We start from the raw sequence: 25,561 nt of genomic DNA, 5'->3' as shown, positions 1-25,561 counted from the left end.
GGGGGGGGGTGCATGTATTTAATTCGAGGATATTAAATTTACTATTTGACTAACTTGTTGCTCTTGTTGATGGAACTTTTCCTTACTACTTCATTTTTATTCTCAATAGAAGCAGTGCTGCTATTCTGGGTTGTAATAATTCATCATACACATTTGTACATGGCTTGATCCAGTCCCCAGTAGAGTCTGTGGAAGGACTCCCATTGCCATTGTCTCTTCATCCATTTGAAATCAGAAGCAAAATTGTCATTAACTTGCCTGTAAATAGAAGCAAAACCTGAAATTTATCTGGAAAAGGGGATCCCGTCAGCAGTATCATTAGGGAATTTTCTTCCTCATATTTTGCCTTGTTCATCTGAACAAGGATGCTTTAGCATTCTTTTAAAAACTTTGCGATAGTTTTTCATTAGATAACACCAATATGTTTTTTTAGTTTGAAAAATGAAAAGAAAGATATTTGGAAATGTATTTTTATGGAACTGAGATGATTGTGGGTGAAACCTGTCCTCCCAGTCCAGCCACCCGTATTCAACCTAGTAGTTCCTACTCAGACTTTTTAAATCATTGGGGCTGCACATGGGAGGAAAATGTAGGATTGGCCATTAAAAAGTTGGGAGATGGGGAACGGGGACCCAGTTTTTTGAAAACCATTCTCGAGGTTGGCTGTGAACTTAAGTTCCAGATAACCCGATGGAACAATTGTTGAAAGAGCCCATTATTAAAGTCATTGGCATTTCTCTTGTCTTTAGTAGGCTTTGGCTCAAATGCAGATGTCCCCTAGCTGAGATCAGAATTGGGGTTTGTTTTCTGACCTGCTGCACCAGTGTTTTGCTTGCTTGGGTATTTTCTCATCATGTTAATTTGGAGGTCTAGGATGTGATTCCTGAAGTGTGGCAGGAAGTTTACTTGGGGCATCTACGCAGGATGAGCACAGCGGGTGTGCTGGCATCGGCATAGCTACCCCTTGAATGCAGTGTCTGGTACTGATCTGTCTTGCTTTCCTGATGTGCCTCAAACCACAAAATCCTCAGTTCTCTTTTTCCAGCAAAGTCTTAATTGTGGGGGGAAAGGGGCTGAGGGAGCGAGACCTCAAGCAGAGTATAGCATATGGTGCTCACAGCTTAAAGAATCACCGTTTGATTTATCAATGAAGCATGTTTGATTATGGAGTTATTAAGAGAGGATTAGAAGGAGCGGCTGTGTCTTTACCTCTTTTATAGTTACTTTTCTACCCTTGGCTGCATCCTCTTTGAATGAAGCGGTTTTGGTTAAATGTGCAAATTGGAGGATGCGCAGTAGCGATTTGTCAGTCCTCAGTGGGTTTCATGCTATACGTTTTCACCTTAGTGAACAAGCATTGTTTGAAATACTGTCTCAGGGGCCTTGCTAGAAAGATGAATACTGTGGGCCAGATTTTCATTCTCCGCTCTACTGAATTCAGATAAGCTATGCCTGTTTACAGCAGTTGAAGATTTGGCCCATCATTGATTATTGCATCATAGAAAACAAATATTTACAATGTTTTTGATGAGCTGTTAATGTAAAATGCACTGTTGGATATAATATCTAGAGGATTATCATGTCTGAGTGGATTTTGTTATACCGTTATGGGAAAAACATTTCATAGTTTGTAGGGTCGGAAAGGACCTGAACAGATCATCAAGTCTGACCCCCTGCCCTGGGCAGGAACGAGTGGAGGGATCGTAGCACCCCAGCCAGATATCTATCCACCCTCCTCTTGAAGACCCCCAAAGTAGGGGAGAGCACCTAAAAATTTAAAAGTGTAATAAGAAACCAGCTTAATTGTGATACAGCCAACATATATTTGTCTCCTTGTTTTTTCATTGAAAAAAACCCCTCCATTACAAATTGGAAACTGTATAGCCCAGCTGGTGGGTTTTTTTGAATCCAGTTAATGTTTTTGTTCAAACTGTAAGGTCATGTGGTTTTACTCAGTACAGTGTGTTTTTGCTCACCTGGGTATGGATTAACTTGTTTAATACTGTACACTAACTCGTTTGCATTTAATAATATTGTGGTCATTATCATCAGAATAAATCCCTGATCCTGCCAGCTGCTCCGTAGGGCATCCATGATGCCAGCAGGGCTCAGGCTGTTGGCACTGAACAACTTACAGGACTGGGATCCAATCTGGAAATGCTGAAGTTAAGGGTCCCCCTGCGGTGGGGAGTGGGACGCCTTACACAAATGCCATCTTTTCTCCTAGTTCAGGCACTGGGCCCTGTGCTGAGATTCACAGGGACAAGCGTGTCTGCTGGAAATGACCTAGTTGCAGAGTAGCGTCTGCTTGTTGGCCCTGCAGTCCTTACCTGTGCGAGTCCTTCTTGATGGCGGTGGGCTTGTCCCCTGGAAGAAATGCAAGTGGTCTGAGCTTGATTGTTAAAAGGCTGCAGTGCCAACCCTGGAAACATTTGGCCAACTTCTCACTGGTTTGAGACATGGTGGGGTTGGCTTTTTTTGGATTGTTCTCATTTCAGTGACTTTGTAATGTTAAATTTTGCATTGACAGCAGTTTTTTAGTTAAATAGGGGGAACCCTGCCCTCCACAACCTTGTCTGGATTCTTCTCCTGTGCACCCTTGCCAAAGTATTGAATTTTATTTTGAAAAAATAAAAACAGCCAGTCCTCTTCACCTGAAGTTTGACTTTCAATGGGACGGTTCTGGTGGATCACTCATACAAGCAGGGTACAGAGCCAGCGTTTCTTTGCTCAGCTGTTTTCAAGTTAGGAGAGAGCATAGCATTAATGGCTCAGCCTAGAGCAAAACACAACAAACACCCCATTCAGAAACGACCAAACCAAATCTTCAGATGCAGCTCACTGTTGGGCTGAATCCACGGATGGGACCATTCAGCTTCCAAGTTCTTGGATAAAGTTCTGCGTAGCTGAAGATCTGGGGGCTTGAGTAGAAACGTAAATCAGGTCCGAGCCGCATCCCTCGCTACTATAGTAAGATCTGCTGCTATAACATTTTGTGCACAGGTATAACGTACAGTGTATATAAAGATACATGTCTTTAATAGACATTTAATGAGCGTCTACAGAAGCGTTATAGCAATATATCTTTTGTAGTGGTAACGGCAAACGTAGGGGGATAAGTGTCTGTATCAAAACAACGATGCGTAACCTGGTTGCGTTGCACGCTCGTTGGTTGATTTTCCCTGTATGACTCCTTATGCTCGTACGCTTTTGTGACGACTCGTTCTTCATGCTGACACTGCTGTTTGTCCATGAAATACGATGTGGGGAAATACACTTGCAAGCACAATCTCTAATCATTCATCTTGCCTCCACGTTGGGATTTAGATGGAGCGCATCTAAATCCTGCCCCGGGGGGTTAAATGTTCCACATGCTTGTAATGGCTGCGTTCAAGATCCGTGGTCAGGGGGAGCTTGACGGCGCTCGCTGAGCTTTGCTGAGCCACTTTGCACTGGAGACTCCTCCAAGCAATTAGTTTGTCACACAGTGTGCTTATGGTTGTGGGGAGAGGAGGGAAGCGAGGGGATGGGGGGCTTGCACTGTATCTGTTGTGCATTCATACATGGCATCATTTCCTCTTGCTATAAAACACCCCTATTGGTATGAGTCATGTGCATCCCCTTCGGACTGTGGCATTTTCTGTCTCTGGTTCCTGTGTGTTAATCCTGTGGGTGTTGCCGTTCCTTTTACTTGCAGCTTCTCGACGTCATTCCAGATCCACTAGCGCGCTCTCCACTGCTGAGTCTGTTGGGCAGTCAGGTGAACAAGTGCTAACTGCATGAATCCGCTTCTTAAAACAGTCGTGTTGTATGACCATGTTAACATTTGCAGTCATGCGTATCAGTCAGCACTTGGCATGTGCTTCTCACCGCTGCGGGGCTTTTTCATTTTCTTCGTTTAACGTGGCTTGTTTCTTTCATTTTAATTTCTTTTTTTTTTAATTATTATTATTGTTGTTGTTATTTTGTCGATCTGTTTTTAGGGACATTGTGAGCAGTGTTGTCATAAGGGTGATCCAGGGCTTTCGTTCTTCCTCGAACACTTAGCAGCCGTGCGGGACGGGATAGATCCCAGAGGGTGCTGAGTGCTTACGACACCGTTGATGTCAATGGGAGTTGTAGGGTTTAGGACTGAACCTCCAACCCTGGGGGTTGGCTTCTGCTTTCCCCCAGCCAAGGGGAGTTGAGACCCCTCAGTACTTTGTAGGCTCAAGCCCCAAATTCACAAGAGCAGTGTGAATTGCTCACGCAGTGGGTTTGGAAACAGAGCACTTGACTCTGTAAAATTATTGAGGTTTGCTCCAAACTTCGCTGAAGTCAATGGAAGGACTCTCTTGGCCTTCCCATGCTTTGAATCACTTAATGAATGCTTTGAGTCGAATAGGACAAAACCTGAGGTTTTCACTTGCTTTTCCCCCAAAACTCCCATTGACAACACTAGGCAGGTCTTGAGATGTGGAGCAACTGCCCATGCCTTTGAAATCGGTTTTCAGTGGGAGTTTTGCTTTCAGAAGAGCTAAGTGAGGATTTCAAGATTTGTCTCGGCGGGAAAGAAGCTGAGGCAAGGACAAAGTAAGAAGTAAATGAGGACTCCAGCGTGTCACCAGATACGGTGGTTGAAAAGGAGTGGAGCCATTAATGAGACCCAAAGCCCTACCACTGTCCCCATTTTGGCAGCGCTCCGTGCTTTAAGGCTCAGTTGACTTCAGCGACTATTCTTGGATCGGCTCTCAAAACCGATTCTCTACCCCGCAATTGTACAGAAACAAACGTGCAGTTGAACAGATGCATTGACCTTTATAAGCTAATAGTAACAATTAAAAACCAGATGCACTTCAGAGAATAAGTGCAATTAGCCAAATAATTGCAGTAGGGACCGAGGTCTGAACCCCATGCTTCTTTTCCACTTCCTCTGGAATATGCTGCATTTTTAGCTCCAGGGACAAAACGAGATCCAGTAATCCGTGTCCTCGAGAAGACTGAATCCAGTGAGAATTGTGCCTCCATAAAGATGGTAAAATCAGGACAAAACTGAAGCGTAAGGAAGCAGCGGCAACTCTGGCTCCAACCTGGAGCAGGCAACAGTAGGAGCAGTTCTTGCTCTGAGCTGGGAAACTGAGTGGTGGCTCCAGGCCCTGTTGGTGTCCCATGCCAGTGCTGGAGCTGCACCACCACATGCCCTGAATCAGAGCTGGAGCATCTGGCACCGCCACATGCCCCGTGCCATGGTGGCAGCTCCAGCTTCAGCAGAGGACCTGGCAGCTGGAGGGGCAATCAGAGTTATTTCAGCTCTCACTAATCCTCTGGCTGCCATCACCTTGTTGGCTGAGGCCCAGATTATGTGGCAGGCCATGCCCTGGCTATGTCCTCAACATCTGGTGGCCCACAGGTAGCGGAGCGAGCTGCATACAGCAGCTGTGCAAGCTGTATGCATGACACTCCTGCTTTTAAGCAGTCCCAAGCAGTGAATGATCCCACCCTATCTCCTGAAACAAATGGCCCGATCTTTTCAAGGCCCAAGTCCTGGTTATTTGCTTCATGCAAGAAGTCCTGTTCAAGTCTAATGAACCTGCTCATATGAGGAAGAGGTAATCTATAAGGAAGATTCCTGACTAATTTATTTTAAATATAGATGAGGTTTTTACTAGTATGTGAGCGTATCTACACGTGCAGTTAATGCAAAGCAATAAAGCCTGGGACTGCAGCATATTGAGCCAGGTCGGAGCAGCCCCAGCTGGCAGGGGGCCTTAGGCATCAGCCTGCAAACCCGGGGCTGCTCCCCCCCAGCTCAACATGCTGCGGAGAGCATGAGGGTGCTCCTGTGTGGGGCTGCCTGGCAGGAAACCCCCCACGCTGAAGCACCCTCATGCTCCAGCCAGCCGGGGCAGCATCTACATGTGCACTGCTGTGGAGTAGAAAAAACTGTGCAGCAGGATAGTACTTGTATTTATAAATACTATTCTACTGTGGAGTTAATTAGTTTACTGCAGCCTAATAGGGGCCCACATGTAGACAGGCGACATTTACTGCAGAGCTAATTAGTCTGCTCTGCAGTAAATATCTCATGTAGACATACCCTGCTAGTTCAAATCTAAATTTAAACTAGTTTGTTAGTTGGAAAGAAAAGGGTCACCATCGGCACCAGCTCTGCTGCCTATGGACTCTCTGAATTCAGAGAGGCTTGCACAGATTTAATAGCTCTACAAATGATTCTGCTTTTTTCAGTTGTAGTTTGTATCTTGCTGCACAGAGACATGGTTAGCCATGTGAGTCTGAAGTCGTCAAGCAGAAGGGAGAGTAGGTTTGCACCTTATGGACTAACCAAAGTGTATGTTAGCCATCCACCTTACAGCACACCTGTTGGTTAGTCCATAAGGTACAAATCTACCCTGCCTTCTGCTTGACTCCAGACTCGCACGGCTAACCGTGTTACTCTGCAGTTTGTGAGCTGCAAGCTATAACTGAAAAAAATCAGGCCCATTCATGTAGCTGTTAAATCTGTATAACTCCCTCTGAATCCAAAGGGGAGTCCGTGGGCCCATAGGTAGCACGGCTGATGCCAAGATGGTGATAACCTGCTGCACGTGACAAAGCTGGATACAGCTTGCAAAGGGTGGCCCCCGCATTGCTTTCTGACATGGCCCCGTTAGACAGCGTTGCCTGCTTCAAAGTCTTATACCCAGGAAAAAGATGCTCCAGCCAGCTCCGAGCAGGTATAACAGCTCAGCTATGGGAGCAAGAGCGCATGCCCGTGAATCATGCTGTGGCTGCTCTTTTCAGTGTACGTCTGGGGGCTGCCCGAAGTTATCCTCGGTCCCAGGTATGTCCCCAGCACTGCCCAGAATCAGGAAGCTACAAAGAGACGTGTCCACTTCATTTCCATACAGGTGCAGAGTATCAGGGTGTAGGAGCCCATGTTTCTCCGTTCCACTTTCCACCGGTGTTTAAACCTGTGTTTCAACAATTGTAGAAGAACCCTTGGAGCAAGAGAGACACCAGCATGCATTATTCTGATTTATTTAGGAATGGCTCTGTTTTCTTTCTGTTTATGCTGGGCATTTTTAAACTGACGTATAATTGAATTCCTTTGCCATTCTGTTATCCATTTAGAAAGAAACTATCTTCCCTTTTCTAATGTGAGACAAAATTCACCTGAAAGCGAAGGGCACTCAAAATGCTTTTTGCTCTAATATTTTAGAAACGGGGGAACAGTTCTGCACTCGGTAACACTTCAAGCATGCCATTTAAGGCAGGTGGGTTGCATCGTGTAACTGGGAGCAGAATTGGCCTCAACATCTTTAATCTCTTTGGATCCTACTAGTTATCCACCCACATTTATGACAATACTTGTGACTCCTCGACTCCTTTCCTAAATCCATGTACAGAGCTGTGTGTTTTCGTTTCCGGCATATTGAATATAGGAGCACCTCATCAGTGCACCTGTGGAAGGAGTTGCAGGTCTTTCCAGTTTGGGATGAAGTTGCCACGCCAATCAAATATTTTTCATGGTTGTGCAACTGAGTGCATTAAAAAAGGGGGATAGTGATAACACATACTATTTTTATTTCCTTACAAGACATTGTGATTTGATTACTTTTTGGCAATCGTTTTTGGGTTTTTTTAAAGATGCTAATTTTGTTTTCCTTGTAATGTGTTTTGTAGAACATGTGCTCTTAAGGATAATGGGGAAAGCCCCAGTCTCATCAACATCATCCCTCCACATTTAAAACCAAAGATAGTCTTCAGGATATTTTAAAAGTCCCAAACCCACTTCCTGATTTTCCCTTTGGCAGCTTTAAACCTTCAGAGTCTTACTCAGACAAAAGTCAGGTTGAATTCAACATAGAGCTTTGCTTGAATAGCAACTGCGGCTTTTGAGTCCTTGAGAGATGAATTCAAATAGCACGCAAACCAGTCTTCACTGTGTGACACTTATGTCCCAGTCTAATGAGATGTTTATCCCTAATAGCTGCTTGCAAGAGTTTTCTAGGCACTAGAATTAAAAATACCAGCATTGAGACTGTAATTAGGCATCATTTTCTTATTGATAATTACTCTTCACTCTTAAACGTTTGCACTCTAAACTTTCGAGTGTGGCACCCTACATCTACGACACTTAACTAGTACAAGTAATCTCCATTGAAGGCAATGACCATTTTCCCTTAGTTAAATTTAGATACAAAAACCCTATCGCTTGGCTTGATCCCTTTTCCCACCTCTTGCTCTCTGGTTTTGCCACATTCTTGGCCCCCACATACTGCTTGATCCTGCACCCTTCATGGCAACAGGAGTCTTGCGATTGACTCCAATGGGAGCAGCGGCAGGCAAGATAATACTGATATATGTGGTTTACCCAGTCATTACTGAGTCAGGACACTCTGCAGTATTAAAATATAGAGTATTATTATAGAATCATAGAAAATGAGGGTTGAAGGGACCTCAGGAGGTCGCATCTAGTCCAACCCCCTGCTCCAAACATGACCATGGCCAACTGGATCATCCCAGCCAAGGCTTTGCCCAGCTGGGTTTTCAAAACCTCCAAGGATGGAGAGTCCACAGCCTCTCTGGGTAACCTGTTCCAGTGCTTTACTACCTTCCTCATGAGAGAGTTTTTCCTCATATCCAACCTAAATTTCCCCTGCTGCAACTTAAAGCCATTGCTCCTTGTTCTGTCATCTGCCCCCACTGAGACAAGTCCAGCTCCACCCCATATATGTCCCATATAGCTTATGGGAGACCTGATAGAGAATGTTTTGCATTCAAAAGCTGGTCTGGCTTTATTCCAACCAGGCAATTGGTCCAGTAAAAGATATCACCCTCTACCACTCCATATAGCTTATGTCATTGGAGGGCCAGCAAAATAGCATCTCCTTGCATCTGGAGTAGGAATAGTATTGGAGTGCGCTTTATTCACTCCACGTTCTCGCTGCTATAGGAAATATCAACATGCTGCTGCTACAAAAGAAATTGCATCTTGAATTCAGAGACAGCTTTTAGGTCAGGTATCATCCCAGAGTAAATTTAAACCAGTCCTGAAAAGCCATTGAACAACACGGACAGGACTGAAGTCGCTCCACAGATGATCAGATGATACCATTGTTCCCCTTTCTGGGTCGTCCCGTATCAGAGAGAAAGACCGTTCTACTAGTTAACGAGCCTTTGAAACTTAATATACAAGGGCCCAAGCCAATGTCGTGCATGAATAAGGGCTACTTACATAGGAAGAAGTTGCAGGATCAGTGCTGGATTGTGTTTAACGAGTAATGGGTGGGCCTCATTAAAGTCAATGAAAGGGATTTTTTGATTCTTTTGCTTTCCCTCCATGTTTGCCCCATGAACACAAAACAACACCCAGGATAGGATTAATAAGAGATTTAACGAGAATAGAAAAGGGAAAGGCATAGAAAGGAAAAATAGATTCCTCTTCCCATGCCTTTCAACAGTAAAACATGCCCATCAAGGCCAAAAACAGTGTCTTGGGGACCTTCCAAGCCACCGTACTTATTAGCATTTAATTTTAATTTTTTTGCTGGAGTGGCAGTATCTGTCAGGCTTTAATGAACCAGTGTGAGAATTCCCAGAGCCTTTGGTCGGGAGCTTCATGGTCAGATGCCTGGTAAGACTTCAGTGCGGACGTGAACGGGCTTAACGCTCTCTTTCAATGTTGTCTTTTGTGCAGACCGGTTTGGCCTCGGACAGCCAGGCAGGCTGCCTGCCTCCGTGAATGCCATGCGAGTCCTGAGCACGAGCACGGATCTGGAGGCTGCCGTGGCGGATGCACTGGTAAGAGGGGAAAAAAATGCGAAATGCTTCTGACACCAGAAAGTGGCCTAACATTCCCAGTGCGTACGTTCCCCTCTTCTTGAATTGCTGCTGTTCGAATTGTGCCAGCGTCTGACACCGTGTGGATGTCTGAGAGCTGTCTTTCTGCCTTGGACGGGGTGTTCCCAATGCTACCTTTTTCTTAAGCAGTCGGGTCACCCTTGGTGGTTACTGTCAGATAAGCCAAGTGCTTTGCCAGCAGCCAGAGAGGTGAATCATCCGTTTTTCTTTTCAATTTTCCTTTCAGCAAGGGTGTTCTGGGAGGGGGTGGGCACCTTGTCAGGGAACTGAGAGTGCTCGACATGAGGAAGTCTTAGGTACTAACCTGGATGTTTGGGGCAAAAGGTGCAGTCAGTCCTGTGTGAACATTAGATCCCACTGAGCTTAGCTGATCTCTAGTCAAACACGAGTGTCTCTGTTTCCCAGCCAAGCTGCAACGTGCTGGCTTGCTGTGTCCCTAGGAACAAAGGCAATTTGTTTGGTGTTTTATGCACCCTTCCCTCCATGATTTCCCTGATCCCTCCGTGAGTTATTTCCCTTTCCAAGCATTAGAAGAATGCACTGGCATCTTGGAACAACTGAAGTGCCCAAAACTTTCCATGTTATGAATTATGTCCCCATCAGGAGAATTAATTGGGGACACCCTTTCCCAAATGCATGTGGCAGACCTAAAGTATTGAGGACACCCTTCCCCAAATGCCCTCGGCAGACCCCGTTCTTTCCCGTTCAGTTGTCCACACCTTCTTTCCTTCTGTTTTTGGGCACATAACTCCATTTCAGTGACATCTCTCCAAGACTACCAGCAACCTCTCCCAGATGAGGGTTGGGAGCCGCCTAAATGAAGAGCAATCCCCCTTGTTCCAAACCAGTTTTAAGAAGTACAAATTCAACATGCCTGTGCTGTTACATTTAATTGGACTAAATCATTCTGTTGAGTGACCAGATAGAGCAGGTATTTTGTGGGCCAACTTCTGGTCTCAGTCAAACGCCTTCTAACATCACTGCTGGTGATGGAGTTGCTCTTATCACTGAGATGGGAATCTGTCCACGAGGACTGTGCTGCAGACTTACTTGTTCGAACAATTTCATGACAGTGTCTCAGGTTTGAGATCTGTTTGAATATGGCTCGGAGTTTGAAACGGAGATAGTGGGTTCCCTTTAAATGTTGGCCAGTTAACCAGCTAATATTCCTTTATAATGTAAGCATTGTCCACAAAGAATATGGGGCAGTACAGTCTAAGGCAGCAGTTCCCAGTCTGTGCTACGGGTCCCACCCGTGGCACGCGGACAACCTGTTAGCGATACTCATTAACACAGTTATTATAATTACTCATTATGACAAACATTTGCTGGTGGTACTTAAGGTTGTATCGTTTTAAATGGTGGTGTGCAATGTCAGGGTTTGGGAACCGCTGATCTAAGGAATACCGTATATATTGTGGAAACATCCTGAAAGGGAGTCCTAGAAATTTTTAGGGCCAGTTCTCCATATCTTCTTTCCCTCTTATCGGTTTCAGTCTTTTTAGGCTTAAAAAGCTTCAGTGTAATGTTCTGGCTCTGCAAGCCATTGCTCTAAAATGTAGTGTAATATCTGAGTTGTTGCATCTGCAAGAGATGCAGGTCCATCCTGTAGACCCCCTCCTTGCCGGCCCCGTCTCCGCTCTTCTACGCGGGCCTCCATCTCCCAGCACAGACTTGACAAAGACAGTTCAGTCTTTGCACCGGGCAAGGAGTATGATGCCAGCTTTTCTCCAGCAGCCTGGTATACAGAAAGAGCATTCTTTGCCTCCTTGCAGGCAAGGAGAGGAATTTCTCTAAAGATGGCTTTGGCCCAAAACTCATGTTTGAGCAATAATGCCACAGGTCAAATTCTGACCTCTAATACATGCGTACAGCTCCTGCTGATTCCTGCGCTCATGTGCGAGAGCAGAAATTGGCACCGAGACTCGCACCGCCTGTCCAAAGGCCCGGACTTGGAATCAGTACACAGCACAAGCTTATTTATCTGAACGCTTCAAGGAACATCAGGGACTTTTGAGTAAATGGGGTGTTAAATGTAAGAGGGGCCAGCCAGCTGGCTTCAGAGATGCAGAGCTTTAAGGAACCGGGGCAGGGGGAGATGTTTCCAAGACAAAAAAAATAAATGCTCTTGGTTAGTTGGAGTTGGTTAAGCAAGGCAGTACTGCGTAGAGTTGCTTCTTGGCATTAGCAGCTCCATCCATGACTCCATAATCAGGTGCTGCCTCTAGCGGACAAACGAGCAGTCAAAACTCAGGTCTGTGGTAAAGCAGCTTCTGAAGAGGGAAAACAAAGAGATGGTATAGGCAGCTCCGCCAATGCAAACCAGTAAGGAAGGGGCGGTTCCAGTCCCAAGCACTGGAATGGGAGCCTTGTCTGTGCCAGGTGAACGGGACGAGATGTAAAGCCAGGCCTTTTTATACCCACTTTTATTTTGTTTTGCGTAAACTGTTTTTTGTTTTGTTATGTTTTTTTCATTTGCTAAGACACATTTGCTGTACATTTTTGTTGCAAGAACAATCCCTACATAAGCTTCTGACATAATTCTCTATGCTTTTTCCCACCCTTCAATATTTTCCTGCCTACAGCTGTTAGGAGACTCCAGGAGCAAGGTACTAGTGCTTTCTTGACTTTTTATTTCTACTTTCCAAACTTTTTTTTTCCTGTTGCAACCCTCCTCCCCCTTCCCCATTGCTGCTAATTTATTACTGCCCAATTGTGGAGTGCTAATCCAGGCCAAGCATTTGTTGGCTTTACAAGTATAAGGACTGCAGAATTGGGCTCTCAGAAAGGAATTGTGTAGTAATACGCCTAAGAATACAGGCGACGTTTTTCTTTTACATTTTTTTTCAATTCTTTTCTGTTAAGGGTTGTTTACGTGTTTCTGCCATGGCATTATATTTGATTCATTATTACAATTATCCTGATCGTTCTTCAGGGCGCCTCATTCCCTTAGGTGCCTTTGAAAATTAGTTTCAGTTGGGATTTTCAAAGGTGCCTAAGGGAGTGAGGTGCCATGAAGCCATTAAAACGCATAGTTTTGTGATGCTTGACCCTCAGGGCGCTGTCAAAAAATCCCCAGCCCAAAATAAGAGACTCATTGTGATCTCTTGTAGATCACTGACAATCTGGAGTAATACCACTGACTATAGCGAAGTTCGTTACTCGTTACCCCTGTGCCCCCTCGCCTGTCCTGCATTATTGCACAGAAGTGATTATTTGCAGATTCTTCTTTGTGCCTGATTAAATTTTCCTGAAGTAAAAGCTGTATTGTCGATTGACTCTGTAACCAGAGAGACATCCATTACTTTCAATAAAAACAGCATGCGATGACATCCACTTGTAGCTGGCATTTCAGTCGAGTTAATGCATTTGCCTTGTTGAAGCATCGGCTTGCTCCTCTCAGTTTGAATATGCCCACTGAAAGCAGCAGGACTCTTCTTGCAAAGGCAAGGAAGGTAAACTGGCCAGTGCTCAGTGAAACACCATTGCGCTGGTGTAACAGCTGCCAGCCTCCTTCGCTTGCAATATAGACAGAGCATCTTTGGCTTGGATGTAATGGTGTTCCCTTTATTAAGTGTGCAGGTTTTCCCCCTCCACTTCCAGAAAAAGCCGGTGAGAAGAAGATACGAGCCATACGGGATGTATTCCGATGACGATGCTAACAGCGACGCATCCAGCGCTTGCTCCGAGCGCTCCTACGGTTCCAGAAACGGAGGCATTCCCCACTACCTGCGGCAAACAGAGGATGTGGCGGAGGTCCTGAACCACTGTGCCAGCTCCAACTGGTCGGAGAGAAAGGAGGGTCTCATTGGTCTCCAGAACTTATTGAAGAGCCAGAGGACGCTGAGGTGATGTTTGTAGCTTGGCAGTGGCGGTCGTTCGTGGGACGTGGCTATGTTGCTCGCAAAATGTGCTTGCCAAAAACCTAGCACAGCCAAAGTGCGCTCTGATTCAGTCGCGCAGCTCCTTCTTTTGGGGCTTATCTGGGGACGACTGTTAGGTACACGCTGTTCAAAAGCAGCTGATCCACTGATGGTGCAAGTGCCAGGAAACAAGTGTTTACTTGTGGCTTTCTCGCAGGATTTGCTGCTTTGGAGAGGACGTGTGAATACTTAATTTTTAATCAGTTCAGAATAATGCAACTTTTCTGTGAAGCCAGTGCTCATCATATTTATTCTATATACTATAAAACTGTTAAACTTGGGGTCAAGGACTGCCCTGAACTTATGCATATGCACGCGCACACACATACACTATTCACCATGTTTGGTATCATTTTTGTGACCCCTTGTGAACACTGCATTAAAAGTCATACATGAGCTTCATATAGACAAGGCAACTTATAGCAGGGAAGAAGGAAGTGTTTTAAGATCCTGAGGTGTGTGGGCAGACTCTGAAACTCCATTGATGGTGCAAGTGCTGGGAAACAAGTGTTTACGTGCGGCTTTCTTGCAGGATTTGTTGCCTCACAGAGGACATGTTAATATTTAATTTTTTAATCAAACAAACATTATAAAAGGCAATGAAATTTAGGTTGGAGATTGGGGATAGGCTAGCTAGAAAGGCTGTAGACTCTCCATCCCTGGAAATGTTCAAGAGCAGGTTAAACTTGGCTGGGATGGTTCAGTCGGGAATGAGCAGGGGGCTGGACTTGATGAACTCATGAGTTCCTTTCCAGGCCTTCTGATCCTATAAGTAGGTTTAGAAATGGCTGTTGTCGGATCAACAGTCCCCTCATTAATGGGAACAGTCTGCTATCAGAGGTGGTTCAAGCACTTTTATTGAACACCTTCAAGAGCAAATTGGATGCTTATCTTGCTGGGATCCTATGACCCCAGCTGACTTCCTGCCCTTTGGGCAGGGGTCTGGACTCGATGATCTCCCGAGGTCCCTTCCAGCCCTCATGTCTATGACATCTATGAAATTAAGGTTGCCCCGATTTTCCATTCTAAAGGACTTTTCCAGTTGTTACAACTTTTTGATTGTTCTCACCGGCTGTCTGAGCAAAAGCCTGCTGGAGAGCAAAGCTATGTTGAGGGAACGGTGAGGGGAGAAGAAATAGTCCTGCCATTATAAAAGCTTTTTCCACCCATGTGTTTGAACAGCTGTAGTGTCTCAGTGGGAGGTGCTAGAAACTTGCCATGTGGCAGTGACATTCTTCCTGGGTCACAGATGTGTCTCTGTGTGGTCTGATGAAAATCCTTTTATTTATTTTTTCATGTGACCTATTCAGAAGGCATTTAAAATTAACTTCCCACATGCACACTGGTTTTTGTTACCCAATGATTTTCTACTAATGACCTGGCAGGGGTCCATTGGCATCACCCATGCGGGCACAGGAAGCTGTGTCAAATTTGGGTTATGGTGTGTAGGTGTGTGGGAATATGATAGGAAAGGGTGGTGGTATGATGTCAACCGGGGGGCGGTGGGAGATTTGGGAACACCTCGTGATGGAGGCTGCAGAATAGTGTCCCAGTGGTAGAAAGGCTTTGTTTCCTAGTCCTGGTATCTCAGATGGCTCTCCTAGCCCCGAGCCCCCAGTCTGGACAGATTGCCTTGGCTCTGATCCTGGATGCATTATAAATCAGTCCCAGGTTTATGGTAAACCATCTTCATTTTAAATCCATCCACTGCATTAAAAAAAACTGTTGATATTGTTCCTGCAATTTATACCTCTTCTGGTTTGTAATATACTCTCCCAGCTTACTACGGTGATCTCGTGATGCTCTTACTGCAGTGCCTCCTGGAGTAGTTCAACCCAAGTGTCCCCATAGTATCACTAGGAGAGAGAGCATCAGGTCCTTATAGTCCAAGGCACAAGTAGTAGAAGAGAAAATTTTCCTATTAGATACAGCATGATTGGCTGCAGCATCATCTTGTTATATAACTTAAGTTTAATGAAGAAGTGGCTGGTTTTACTCCTCTGAGCTTGGGTTTGATTCCTCTGGGCTGAAGAGGGCCTGATCCTGCATTAACCAGCCAAGGCTCTGGAAAGGTTGCAGGATCCAAAGCACTAAATGGTCCATTATACTTTCCCCGTCTCGCTTTTTAAGGCTTCTTGTAAACTGGCCCTGGCAAGATCACTTAGATATAGCTAGGGCCAGCGAGTCCCTTGAGAAAATATAGTTCAACTGCCTGAGGTTGGCACCGCTGTTGTTGTCGTAGGTTAGAGTGCATTGAAAGCAAGAACATGCACAATAGCCGCGTTCATGTGTCCCTTGTTGGGAAATAAATTCCATCAGGGAAATAACGAGGTGTTTATTCAGAAGGAGCGGCGATCTGCATCAGGTCAGGGGAGAGTTGCCGAGCTGTCACTTGGAGCCAGCGCAGTCTCCGCACTGAATTAGGCTGACAGCAGGCTTTGGCAGCATTGCAAAGCCTTATTTTTCTCTACATCTATCTGCTTCTCAGGAGACTGCTGCCTTTGTCTTGTACCCTTTTAAAATCTGTCTCTGTCTTTCATGCTTAGAATAGTTATGCAAGAGACGTTCTCCCCCATTAAGTTCTGTCTGCAAATGCGTCTCAGTGTTTGACTACTCATGTCCCCTTGCCTGTCCTGCGAGGCTTGGTTTAATCTGTGGATGGAAGTCAGTGGAGAAAAGAAGTCCATATTCAGACCTGCCCAGGCGGTCTCTGAAGAGTCCAGGTGCATTTGCCCGTGTGCCCTGGTTTCAGAGGGCAGTGCGCTATGGTCAGAAATAACTGCTAGCAATCAGCTCATGCCGGACTGTTATCCTGCTGCCTTTAGTTTGTTTCCACTTGAGTCTTAATAAGCCAAAACTCTCATGGTCTTCATTGGCAGTCTTGCCACAACGAACAAAAAAAAGAGAGTAAAGACCTTAGGATCTGGCCCCATGGTCTCTAACGCCTTTGAGAGAGGAGTTTTGCCACTAAACCATTGTTGCGGATGGCTCTGGATTCGAGTAGCTATCAAAAGCAGGGACCCATGACGGGTTCTGTCTGCAGAAAACACCACTTGCTTTTTTCTCTCAGTTTCTTAAGCACCCAATAATCTTCTGCCATCTGAGCTTCACATTTATGTCTTATCCCCGTTGATTAATTATAGCTTACGCGGTCTCTGCAGCGAACTGCTCCCGTTGCACACCTCCCTCTTTCCTGCCTGTGGAGTGAGCCAGATTCCTGCCTCCAAATCCATCATTACACTATAAATCTGGACAGGTTTCAGTGGAATTGCTCAGGGTTCACAGACGGACTCTGATCAGGACCTGACCCAAACAGAGCAGACGCGCTCTTCCTATGTAGAAAATGTTACTTCCCCAAACAGAGAGATAAGGGAATCTGAACATGGCAGAAAAGGAAAGGACCTTTCCCAAAAACTTGGTACAAATCCCTGCGTCTTATTTTGAAAATGCGATAAGCTATCAGCACCTCCCACATGCAAAGAGAGTCCACATAGGGAATTAGCGCAGAGTAGCTTGTGGCTTTTAAATTCACACCCTTGCAGACTGCCTGCTAGCTTCCCTGTACAGGCAACCCAGAAAGCATCAGCGCCACTTGCACCAGTTTAACCAAATTGCTTTTAAATGACACCCTTAGTGGGATCAGCACAGCTTTTTATGTAAGCAAGACCTACTTTAAAAGGCCGGCTCTCAGTCGCTTCCCACCATCGCCAACAGCCGTAACCTACTCTGCTGTGAATAAGAGGTTTGTCTTTAATATAATGCCCTCTTTTGTGTTTTAGCCGAGTCGAGTTAAAAAGGCTGTGTGAGATCTTTACTCGCATGTTTGCGGATCCTCATAGCAAGGTAAGATCCCAGCCGTGTTTTTGGGTCATTCTGTTCTGTTGCACCGCGTACAGAGTTGCATTGCCATGGTGGTTTATAGTTTCCCCTGCCCTTTAATGGGTGTCACCGGAGCGGATTCACGATGCATCGTAGGTGCCCCGTTAATTCAAGTAATAGGGGTATGTTTGGGGGTGGATTTGACCCCGCCTGCTGGGGGGAGTTGGCAGCCCCGTGCCTCTCAAGGCACTGATCACCTTGCAGGAACCAGCTCTCTTGTGTTGCAGGTGGTTTTTTAATCTCCGCTCCCAGTTTGAAGTTCTGAGTGATACGCAACAGCGCAAGCGTCACAAACCCCAAATAGCCATGGCTTTTGTTACAGTATTAATAAGAACTTGTACATATTACATAAAGATACAAAAACTTTTTGGGGAGTGGTGGGGACAGGTTTGGATGTGATTTTAACTTCAAAGAAACATGCAACACAGCCTTGTGCTGTCATCTTTCCAAGCCAAAATCCCAGGCCATCCTTTGGAGAGCCACAGACCCCTCCTGTTCTGTATGGACAAGAGGTTTTGAGTGCCACCTTGGCCTCATTTCCCCAGACTGTGCAACGCATTCTCAGCGCAAGCAGGGCCAAGAGGATGTTGGAGCAAAGGGCATCCTCTTTTTTAAGTGTAATGGAGCTCCCACTAGTTGTGGGAAGTCTTGGCCTGAAAGCTAGGCATTTGCAGTGATCTGTGTCACTGATGAGAACATCCCCTATTATATTAGATAGGGTTTTTAAAACATGGATCCAGGTCCTCTGCAAACCAATTCTAAGTGATGTGTGTCAGGTAGACGTGTTGTGTGTGGGCAGGTTATTCCATAATTGCCTACTGCAGACCTCTGAAGCATCTGATTGTGGCCACTCTCAGGGACAGGAGACTGGACCAGATGGACCCAGGGTCTGATCTGCTGTGGCAGGCCCCATGTAAGGTCTCTTTGTTCTGGTTCTTTAAGATTTTGTCTTACGTGGCATTGAAAGGGCCAAGCGTGGCTATCTGTTTACAAGAAATATTTGCAGCTTGGGACTAGTCTAATTGATGCTGGATCAAACTCTGCACTCTGTTGCACTGGGGTCAGTCCAGGCAAGTGTCGCTGGCTTTCTAACCATTGGACTTCATTACATTTTGAGACAAAATTAGCTTCAATGGGATGACCCTCGATTTACTTTGCAACTGAGATCAGAATTTGGCTCCTGGTTTCTAACTTCTGGCTCCCTTCGCAAAGCCATCCCTGCCTGTACTGGAGCGTTGGGGAGGATTTGTGGCACCGGCTGGGGTACGGGAACAAACTGGGTTGAGGGAGCAAGAGAATAAACTATAAAACAACTTTAATTGCAAAAAAGGGGGGCCCATTATATATCCAGCGGAGGTGGTTCAAGCACCTACATTGAACACCTTCAAGAGTAAATTGGATGCTTATCTTGCTGGGATCCTATGACCCCAGCTGACTTCCTGCCCTTTGGGCAGGGGGCTGGACTCGATCATCTCCCGAGGTCCTTCCAGCCCTAATGTCTATGAAATCTATGAAATCCGGAAAAATGAATCCCGCTCTCCTTACTTGGTGTGGGCATGACTGTTAGCTAAAGTCACTGCTTTCATGAGCAAGGGGACTGGATTTGGACCTAGATTAAATAACTGTGGTTTAAAATGTGAGCACTTTAGTAAAAGATGTTATCAACCTTTTATGAATGCTTCTTTTATCCACTGAAAAAACTGCACCAGAGCAGTCAGCATTGGTTCCCTCTGTGTACTAACGACCGGTTTGTTTTGTTGCATGGCCTGCTTTGCGGTGGAATTCACAACAGAGAGTAAGTGTCTTCTCCCCTTCTCCTTCCCTCCGTTTAACGTGACATTTCAACACAACACATCCCGGATGTGTGCTGCCCATGATCCCCAGTTGCTAACGTATTCACTAAAACATCCATATATAAACTGACTATAACCAAATCCTTATAAAACACAGATTTCTAAAGACTTCCTCTCTTGGTATTTCTGCTAAGAATATCATTTTTCTCTTTTTTTGTGTTCAATTTGCATTTACCTGTAGGTTTTCAGCATGTTTCTAGAAACCCTGGTTGACTTCATCATCATCCATAAGGATGACTTGCAAGACTGGCTCTTTGTTCTCCTGACGCAGCTGCTCAAGAAGATGGGGGCAGATTTGCTGGGATCTGTGCAGGCAAAGGTGCAGAAAGCTCTGGATGTGACAAGGTACAGTAACTAGCAGATGTCCTGCAATCAGGTTTTGCAGAAAGACCTGTGCTGTACTTGATGAGCTGGCTCTGTCCTCAATATCCAGCTACAGAGATGGGCCAGATTCTCCCCTGAATGCACCCATTTTATGTTCATTAACCGCTTTTGACATTGATGGAGTTGTCTGATTTACACTGTTGTAAATGAGCCGAATTGCACCCCTCCTCCCTCAAATTTAAAACCCCAGCCCAGATGTAAGTACCTTTTCTTAACGCTTTAGAGCAGTGATTCTTGACCAAGGTCCCGTGACACTCTGGGGCCCTTTACAGTCCTTTGAATACACAAGTTCTGCGGGCTTGTTTAGTCCTTTATACAGAACCATTTAGCTTTAATCCATATTACTGGTAAATCCTCTAAGAGTTTTCATGAGTCTTTGTACTTTTCTAATGGATGTCGTGGGGGCCGCTTTGTCTCCATTAGTCAGACAGGCAGAATGCTGATCTGGGCCTGTTCAGTGAGCTGCGGGCTGTAGTTCATACTAATTATTCATAATGGTCCATGTAGAGTAGAGATGAGCTTTCGGGTTTAATGCCATGGATCTGTCTGGCACAGAAGCATGCCACGTAATGTTAGCACTATGAGGTATGCAAACACAATTCATAAATTAAACCCAGCAATTTCAAACAGGAATCCATAGTGTTAAAACCATGTAGCCCTGTTGTGGTCTTCTTGCGTTTGCAACAGAAGAATTGATCTAGTATTTTTCTGCAGTCAAAAAAACCCCAAAAGAGTTGGCACTTTTCAAAGACTGCCTTCGTCCAAAGGAGGTTGGGAAGCATTGCTTTAGAGGCTACAAATAAAATTTTGAAATGCTAGCTACTCTCTGACTCTGTGTGGTATGCATTTTCACTGTCCTTTTCTTAGCTTGGATGATCTGCTGTGTTCAGGAAATTGGTGGTGGTGTGACCCAGAGTGCTCAGTGCTTGAGAACATGTCCATACAGCAAGTCAGCATCAAAGTGACTCTGAAAACAAAGAAGTTTAAACTGTTTGCTTCCCCCCACCAGATTTGGGGTTTTTAATTATTTTTTGCCATCCTTCCTGGCTAAGGTCAGCAGTAGGGGAAAAATTGTGTGAGCAGCAATGCCATTAAACTCTCGGGCTCCAGAGCTGTGCCACTCACTGGCTTTCCAGCCCTCAGGAAGCCCTGAGGTCCAGATTCGGCCCATGAGGCCAACTGAGAGTGACACCCCTGCACATCATGTTTTCCCTCTGAGGATGTCCGGTGCACAGCATCTTTACACTGCGATGTGACTGCAAGTTTTTTATATGGGATTGAAGAGGCCGTTTGGTGAGAGATGGAGGAAAGAAAAAAAAAAGGGGGGGCGGGAATCAATTTGAGGCGCTGCCTTAAAAGATTAGCTGTGATCTTGTATCGGTCAGAAAACAAACGAGCAGCACGGAGTGAGGAAAGGAAGGAGATGTGTAACAAAAGCAAGAAGCACGTACCTTGGGCAGACTGAGTGGCATTGTGTGACAACTGATTTGAAAATATTTTTTCCAGTACTAATTGTAGAGCTTATTCAATACATCCTTTTTGTGTGGTGTTTAACTTATTTGATTGCTGGTCAAATGCACCTGAAGTTCACAAAACAATGTTTTAATATTTAAAAGGTACTTTTGGGACATTTTCAGTTATGTTTTTCTGTAAGTTGAAGTGCATGACATTATATTAGTCTCCTCAGGAATGGAAATCACTCTTATTTCTTTTTCCCCCCTCTGAACAGGGATTCTTTTCCTTTTGATCAGCAGTTTAACATTCTGATGCGATTTATTGTAGATCAGACCCAAACACCAAACCTCAAGGTCAGTAACTACAGGTTTTGCATTAAGATATAAGTACAAGTCTTGGAATCTGTTTTAATACACTTTAGCATATTTGAATATTTAATATTTACAGGAACAATGACTAATAGTAGGCACAGATATGATACCATGCTGTAGTGTAAGAGTGGTGTTGTAGCTGTAACAATCCAGTAATTATGCAAAAGACAAAGGTTTCTTAGGGTGATATCTTTTATTAGACCAGATCTGTGGTTAGGATAAAGATAGACAAGCTTTTGAATGCAAGCTATCACCCTAAGAAATCCTTGCCTTACTGTATAAGAAATGACTGTTATCATTTTTCACTGTCCTTGAAACACCTTCATTAATAGGAGGCAACATTTACCAATAAGCCCAAGTAACTCAGGAGCTTAAATTTCATTTTGCCCAGTGACTTTTGTTATTACTTGGAACCAAATTTCTAAGGTCAGGTAAGTGATGAAAACCTTTGACCTGGGATTTTCAAAAATGCCTTGAGTTTAATGGTGGGAGGCACTTTTGTGAATCAAGCCTTATGCCTATCTGTCTCTAGGCAAAAACTACATTTCTAGACTGAAATACACTTACAATTCTCCCACTGGAAGGCCGTGGGACGTGGGCTCCTAAGTCACTTTGGGCAAAGTGGACTTCCGCTCTTAACCCATTAAGAGTGTGCTTGGGAAAGTGCCTAAGGCCCCAAGTAAACTGAAGGCACTTTCCATGATTGTGCGTAGGAATGTAGTCCTCCCTTCATCCCAGCATGTGTTTTGAGCAAAACAGTGTGCTTGTTGCTAGCTTTCCTGACAGGTGGATCTTATTTGCTCCACACATAATGTGACTTGGTCTCTTTACCAGGGAGGGAAGTAACATCTGCAGTAGAAATACTAAACTGAGGTGTATGCTTTTAGTTTGCTACCAGAGTTCACCCAAAAGAGATGCTTGGCCCAACTGTGGTGTGTGAGAATTGTTTTAAGCAAGCTTGTGAACGTCAAAAGCCCTAAGAGTTTTTCAGTGGCATGCAGTATATATATGACCACACGTTCATTCAGTTAATGGCTTCATACAGCCAGTAATAGGCCACAGAGTTAAACTTATATGAATGTGTGGCCAGTGCTCCCAGCCTCTGGAGCACACTGGAAGCCTACAAGACGCTTGTGCTGCAGATGTGGGGAGTCTGGTCGGCTGATCCGAGCTGGGGGAGTGCACCCTACTAGGCAGCTCAGGGAATCAAGCTGTCTACTTGCTGGTACAAGAGGAGCCTGGGATCATGATCCTGGGCTCCCCACTCCCTGACAGTATGACACAATGGGAATCTGCTTGATCCCACAATGATGCCTCCCATCATGCATGTGTAGCATGGTAGGAAGCACAATTGCTGGGATCTTGTTTCATATCCCATGGCATTTTAATTTAAAAAGCAGCCAGGGTTTCAGATGAGAGCTCACTGTTGTCACCGCTTCCTGCAAGGAGGCATCTCAGGCTTCCGGGCACCCAAGAGTTTGGACTTCAAAAATCTAGTTTAAGACCCACATCCAAAGCTTTTACTCCAGTGGGGCAATGCCACCACGTATGAGACATGGTTGTGCTACAGGTATTCCAGATAGGGGAAATTGTATGATGTGGTTTGGAACAGGTGAACAAAATACTGTTTTTTATATGCACATGCAGATTTTTAAGAGCTCTCTTGCATAGGTGTCTCATGCCATCCTTTAGGATTAAAGTGTATCTGTTTGCAAAATTTCTGTAGAGCGGTTCAAAAACACATGTGGAAAGGTTCCTCTGTGAAGTTCTGTGGGCTCTTTGTAGTACTTCTTACAGAACCGTTTAGCTTTCATCCTTACGACTGTCATGGGTCTTGGTGCTTTTCTAATGGATGTTCTGGGGGCTGCTTTGTCTCCATTAGTCACAAACAGGCAGAATGCTGATTTAGGCCTGTTCAGTGATCTGTGGGCTGTAATTCATACTTCTTTTTAATAATGATCCATGTAGAGTAGAGATGAGCTTTCGGGTTTAATGCCGTGGAATTTGTCGCAGGACGGGTCCATCTTCTGCCATCTCGCCGATGATGGCTGAAGTACCTCTTTGCATTTCTTAGGTAAAAGTTGCAATCCTGAAGTATATTGAGTCCTTGGCCAGACAGATGGACCCAACAGACTTTGTGAACTCCAGTGAGACCAGACTTGCTGTATCGCGAATTATAACTTGGACAACAGAACCAAAGAGCTCGGATGTGAGAAAGGTAAGTCATAGGGATTAAGTGCTTGCACGAGAGACTGCTTTACTTCCTAAAAGCAATCAAATGAACCTGAAAGACAACCAAAGCATGTATAGCTATGAAAACGATATGAAAGCTTTTTCTCCTCTGTTTCTATTTATTAATATTAATACAAATAACTTCAAAGTACTTTACAAATGTTCTCTGCGGTGCAACTATTGTGATAAGAAAAGAATATTTGATTACCTGAGCTTATCTATTATGTAAGTGTTTCTGGAACACCTCTTTCCACATTTTCCTCTCACAGAGCGGGGTGTGTGAGCAAATTAACCACCACTGCAGTGCAAAATGAAAGTAAGTTAAACAGGTCTGTATTTTAATAGGCCTTCTGTGACAACTATGGATTGCACTTTTTAGCTACGGACCTGTACTTTTCAGACATCACGCTCAAAATGAAATCCATCAGGATCTTTGACATGATATTTAGGAAAATCAGTAAGCCACGGAGGCCTGTCAGCTACTGTTAAAATCAGTGGGCCTGTCAGGCTTAGCCAACTTGAGCTAAATTGATCCTTTTCCCACTTGTAGATGCAGAATGACAGACAAGCTAAAATTGAGGTAACGGTGCTTGTCTTCAGCTGCACGAGGAAGAAGTTCAAGGTTGAGTTGGCTTTGGCTAGCCTGCATTGGCGAAACCCAGCTTAAACGCCTCCACTTCACTTAGTCAAGACAGATTTAGGGTGTTTCTCTCTCAGGAATGGATCTTTGGTGTTGGCACTATGGTCTTAGATTTTTTTGGCTCAAAAGACATGAGCAAAAACTATTAAATATATCAGTAGAAGATGAAACTTTGTGTAGTCCTTCATTGTTTAAGAATTTCATGTGTTGAATTCAGATTAAAACCATTTTTTCAGCATTATGTAACTGAGTTTAAAAGAAGGTTGAAAGCATTTGCAAACTGATCATTTTTCTGTAAACAGGTGTCGACGATCAGGGCTGGTGTTCTCTGTTTAAAAGTTGCAAATTCTCTGATGAAGCCCCAAAGAACAGTGCATGCAAGTTCTCTGATGCGTATCTATATATAGGTATCAGCTGAACATAAGTGATATACATATATAAATATATATATGAATAAAATGTTCATGGGGTATCGAAAAGGACTGAAGACGCACGAGATCTAGCACATCTTGCTGACACAACTCATTCCAATCTAGAAAAATGTTTTTTATCTGCTCTCTACAACTCTTCCTCAGTGATGATTCATGGTAGCCAGAGGTGACATTTTGCTTCAGCCTGACTGTCTCTCCTTGAAATAAAGGCAGCTTTTTTAAACCACAGACATAGATTCAAATGTATCTGGGATTCGCCTTTTCATTTTTGCACCTCTATTTACAAGGAAATCAGAAGGGATTAACTAGCAACAGATGAACGCGCATGCTTCTTCCGTAGAGATTGGTTGACACCCCCCCCCCCCAAAATGGCTTAGGCTGATTGATTAATTTACTGCTTGATGGCAGGAGAGAGGAGCCCGGGAGTGAATTCTGAGCAGCTGAGCACAGCTGTAGTTCTGTGTGTCAACCCGAATCACAACTTGAGAAGCAAAAAGCAAATCTCTGGGGCGTGCATAGGTGAAGACATGTTTCGCCATTAGGGGTCATA

The 25,561-nt window shown here is 44.7% G+C and overlaps 1 protein-coding gene across 1 annotated transcript in view; it reads left to right on the top strand.

The window, feature by feature from the left end:
* Positions 1 to 25,561, top strand: part of CLASP1 (cytoplasmic linker associated protein 1) — a 254,819-nt gene that overhangs the window by 181,742 nt on the left and 47,516 nt on the right. Inside the window, exons 24-31 of the mRNA XM_019553837.1 lie at positions 3,698 to 3,760; positions 9,680 to 9,783; positions 13,447 to 13,691; positions 17,546 to 17,609; positions 19,438 to 19,440; positions 19,680 to 19,843; positions 21,612 to 21,690; positions 23,783 to 23,926. Of these exons, the coding sequence (XP_019409382.1) occupies positions 3,698 to 3,760; positions 9,680 to 9,783; positions 13,447 to 13,691; positions 17,546 to 17,609; positions 19,438 to 19,440; positions 19,680 to 19,843; positions 21,612 to 21,690; positions 23,783 to 23,926 (866 nt within the window). The remainder of the gene's footprint in view (positions 1 to 3,697; positions 3,761 to 9,679; positions 9,784 to 13,446; positions 13,692 to 17,545; positions 17,610 to 19,437; positions 19,441 to 19,679; positions 19,844 to 21,611; positions 21,691 to 23,782; positions 23,927 to 25,561) is intronic.

This window comes from Crocodylus porosus, unplaced genomic scaffold (genome assembly GCF_001723895.1).
Source record: "Crocodylus porosus isolate Cpor-Errol unplaced genomic scaffold, CroPor_comp1, whole genome shotgun sequence".
In the NCBI taxonomy this organism is placed as follows: Eukaryota; Metazoa; Chordata; order Crocodylia; family Crocodylidae; genus Crocodylus; species Crocodylus porosus.
The sequence above is the reverse complement of the archived record's forward strand: the minus strand, read 5'-3'. Positions and strand labels throughout refer to the sequence as shown.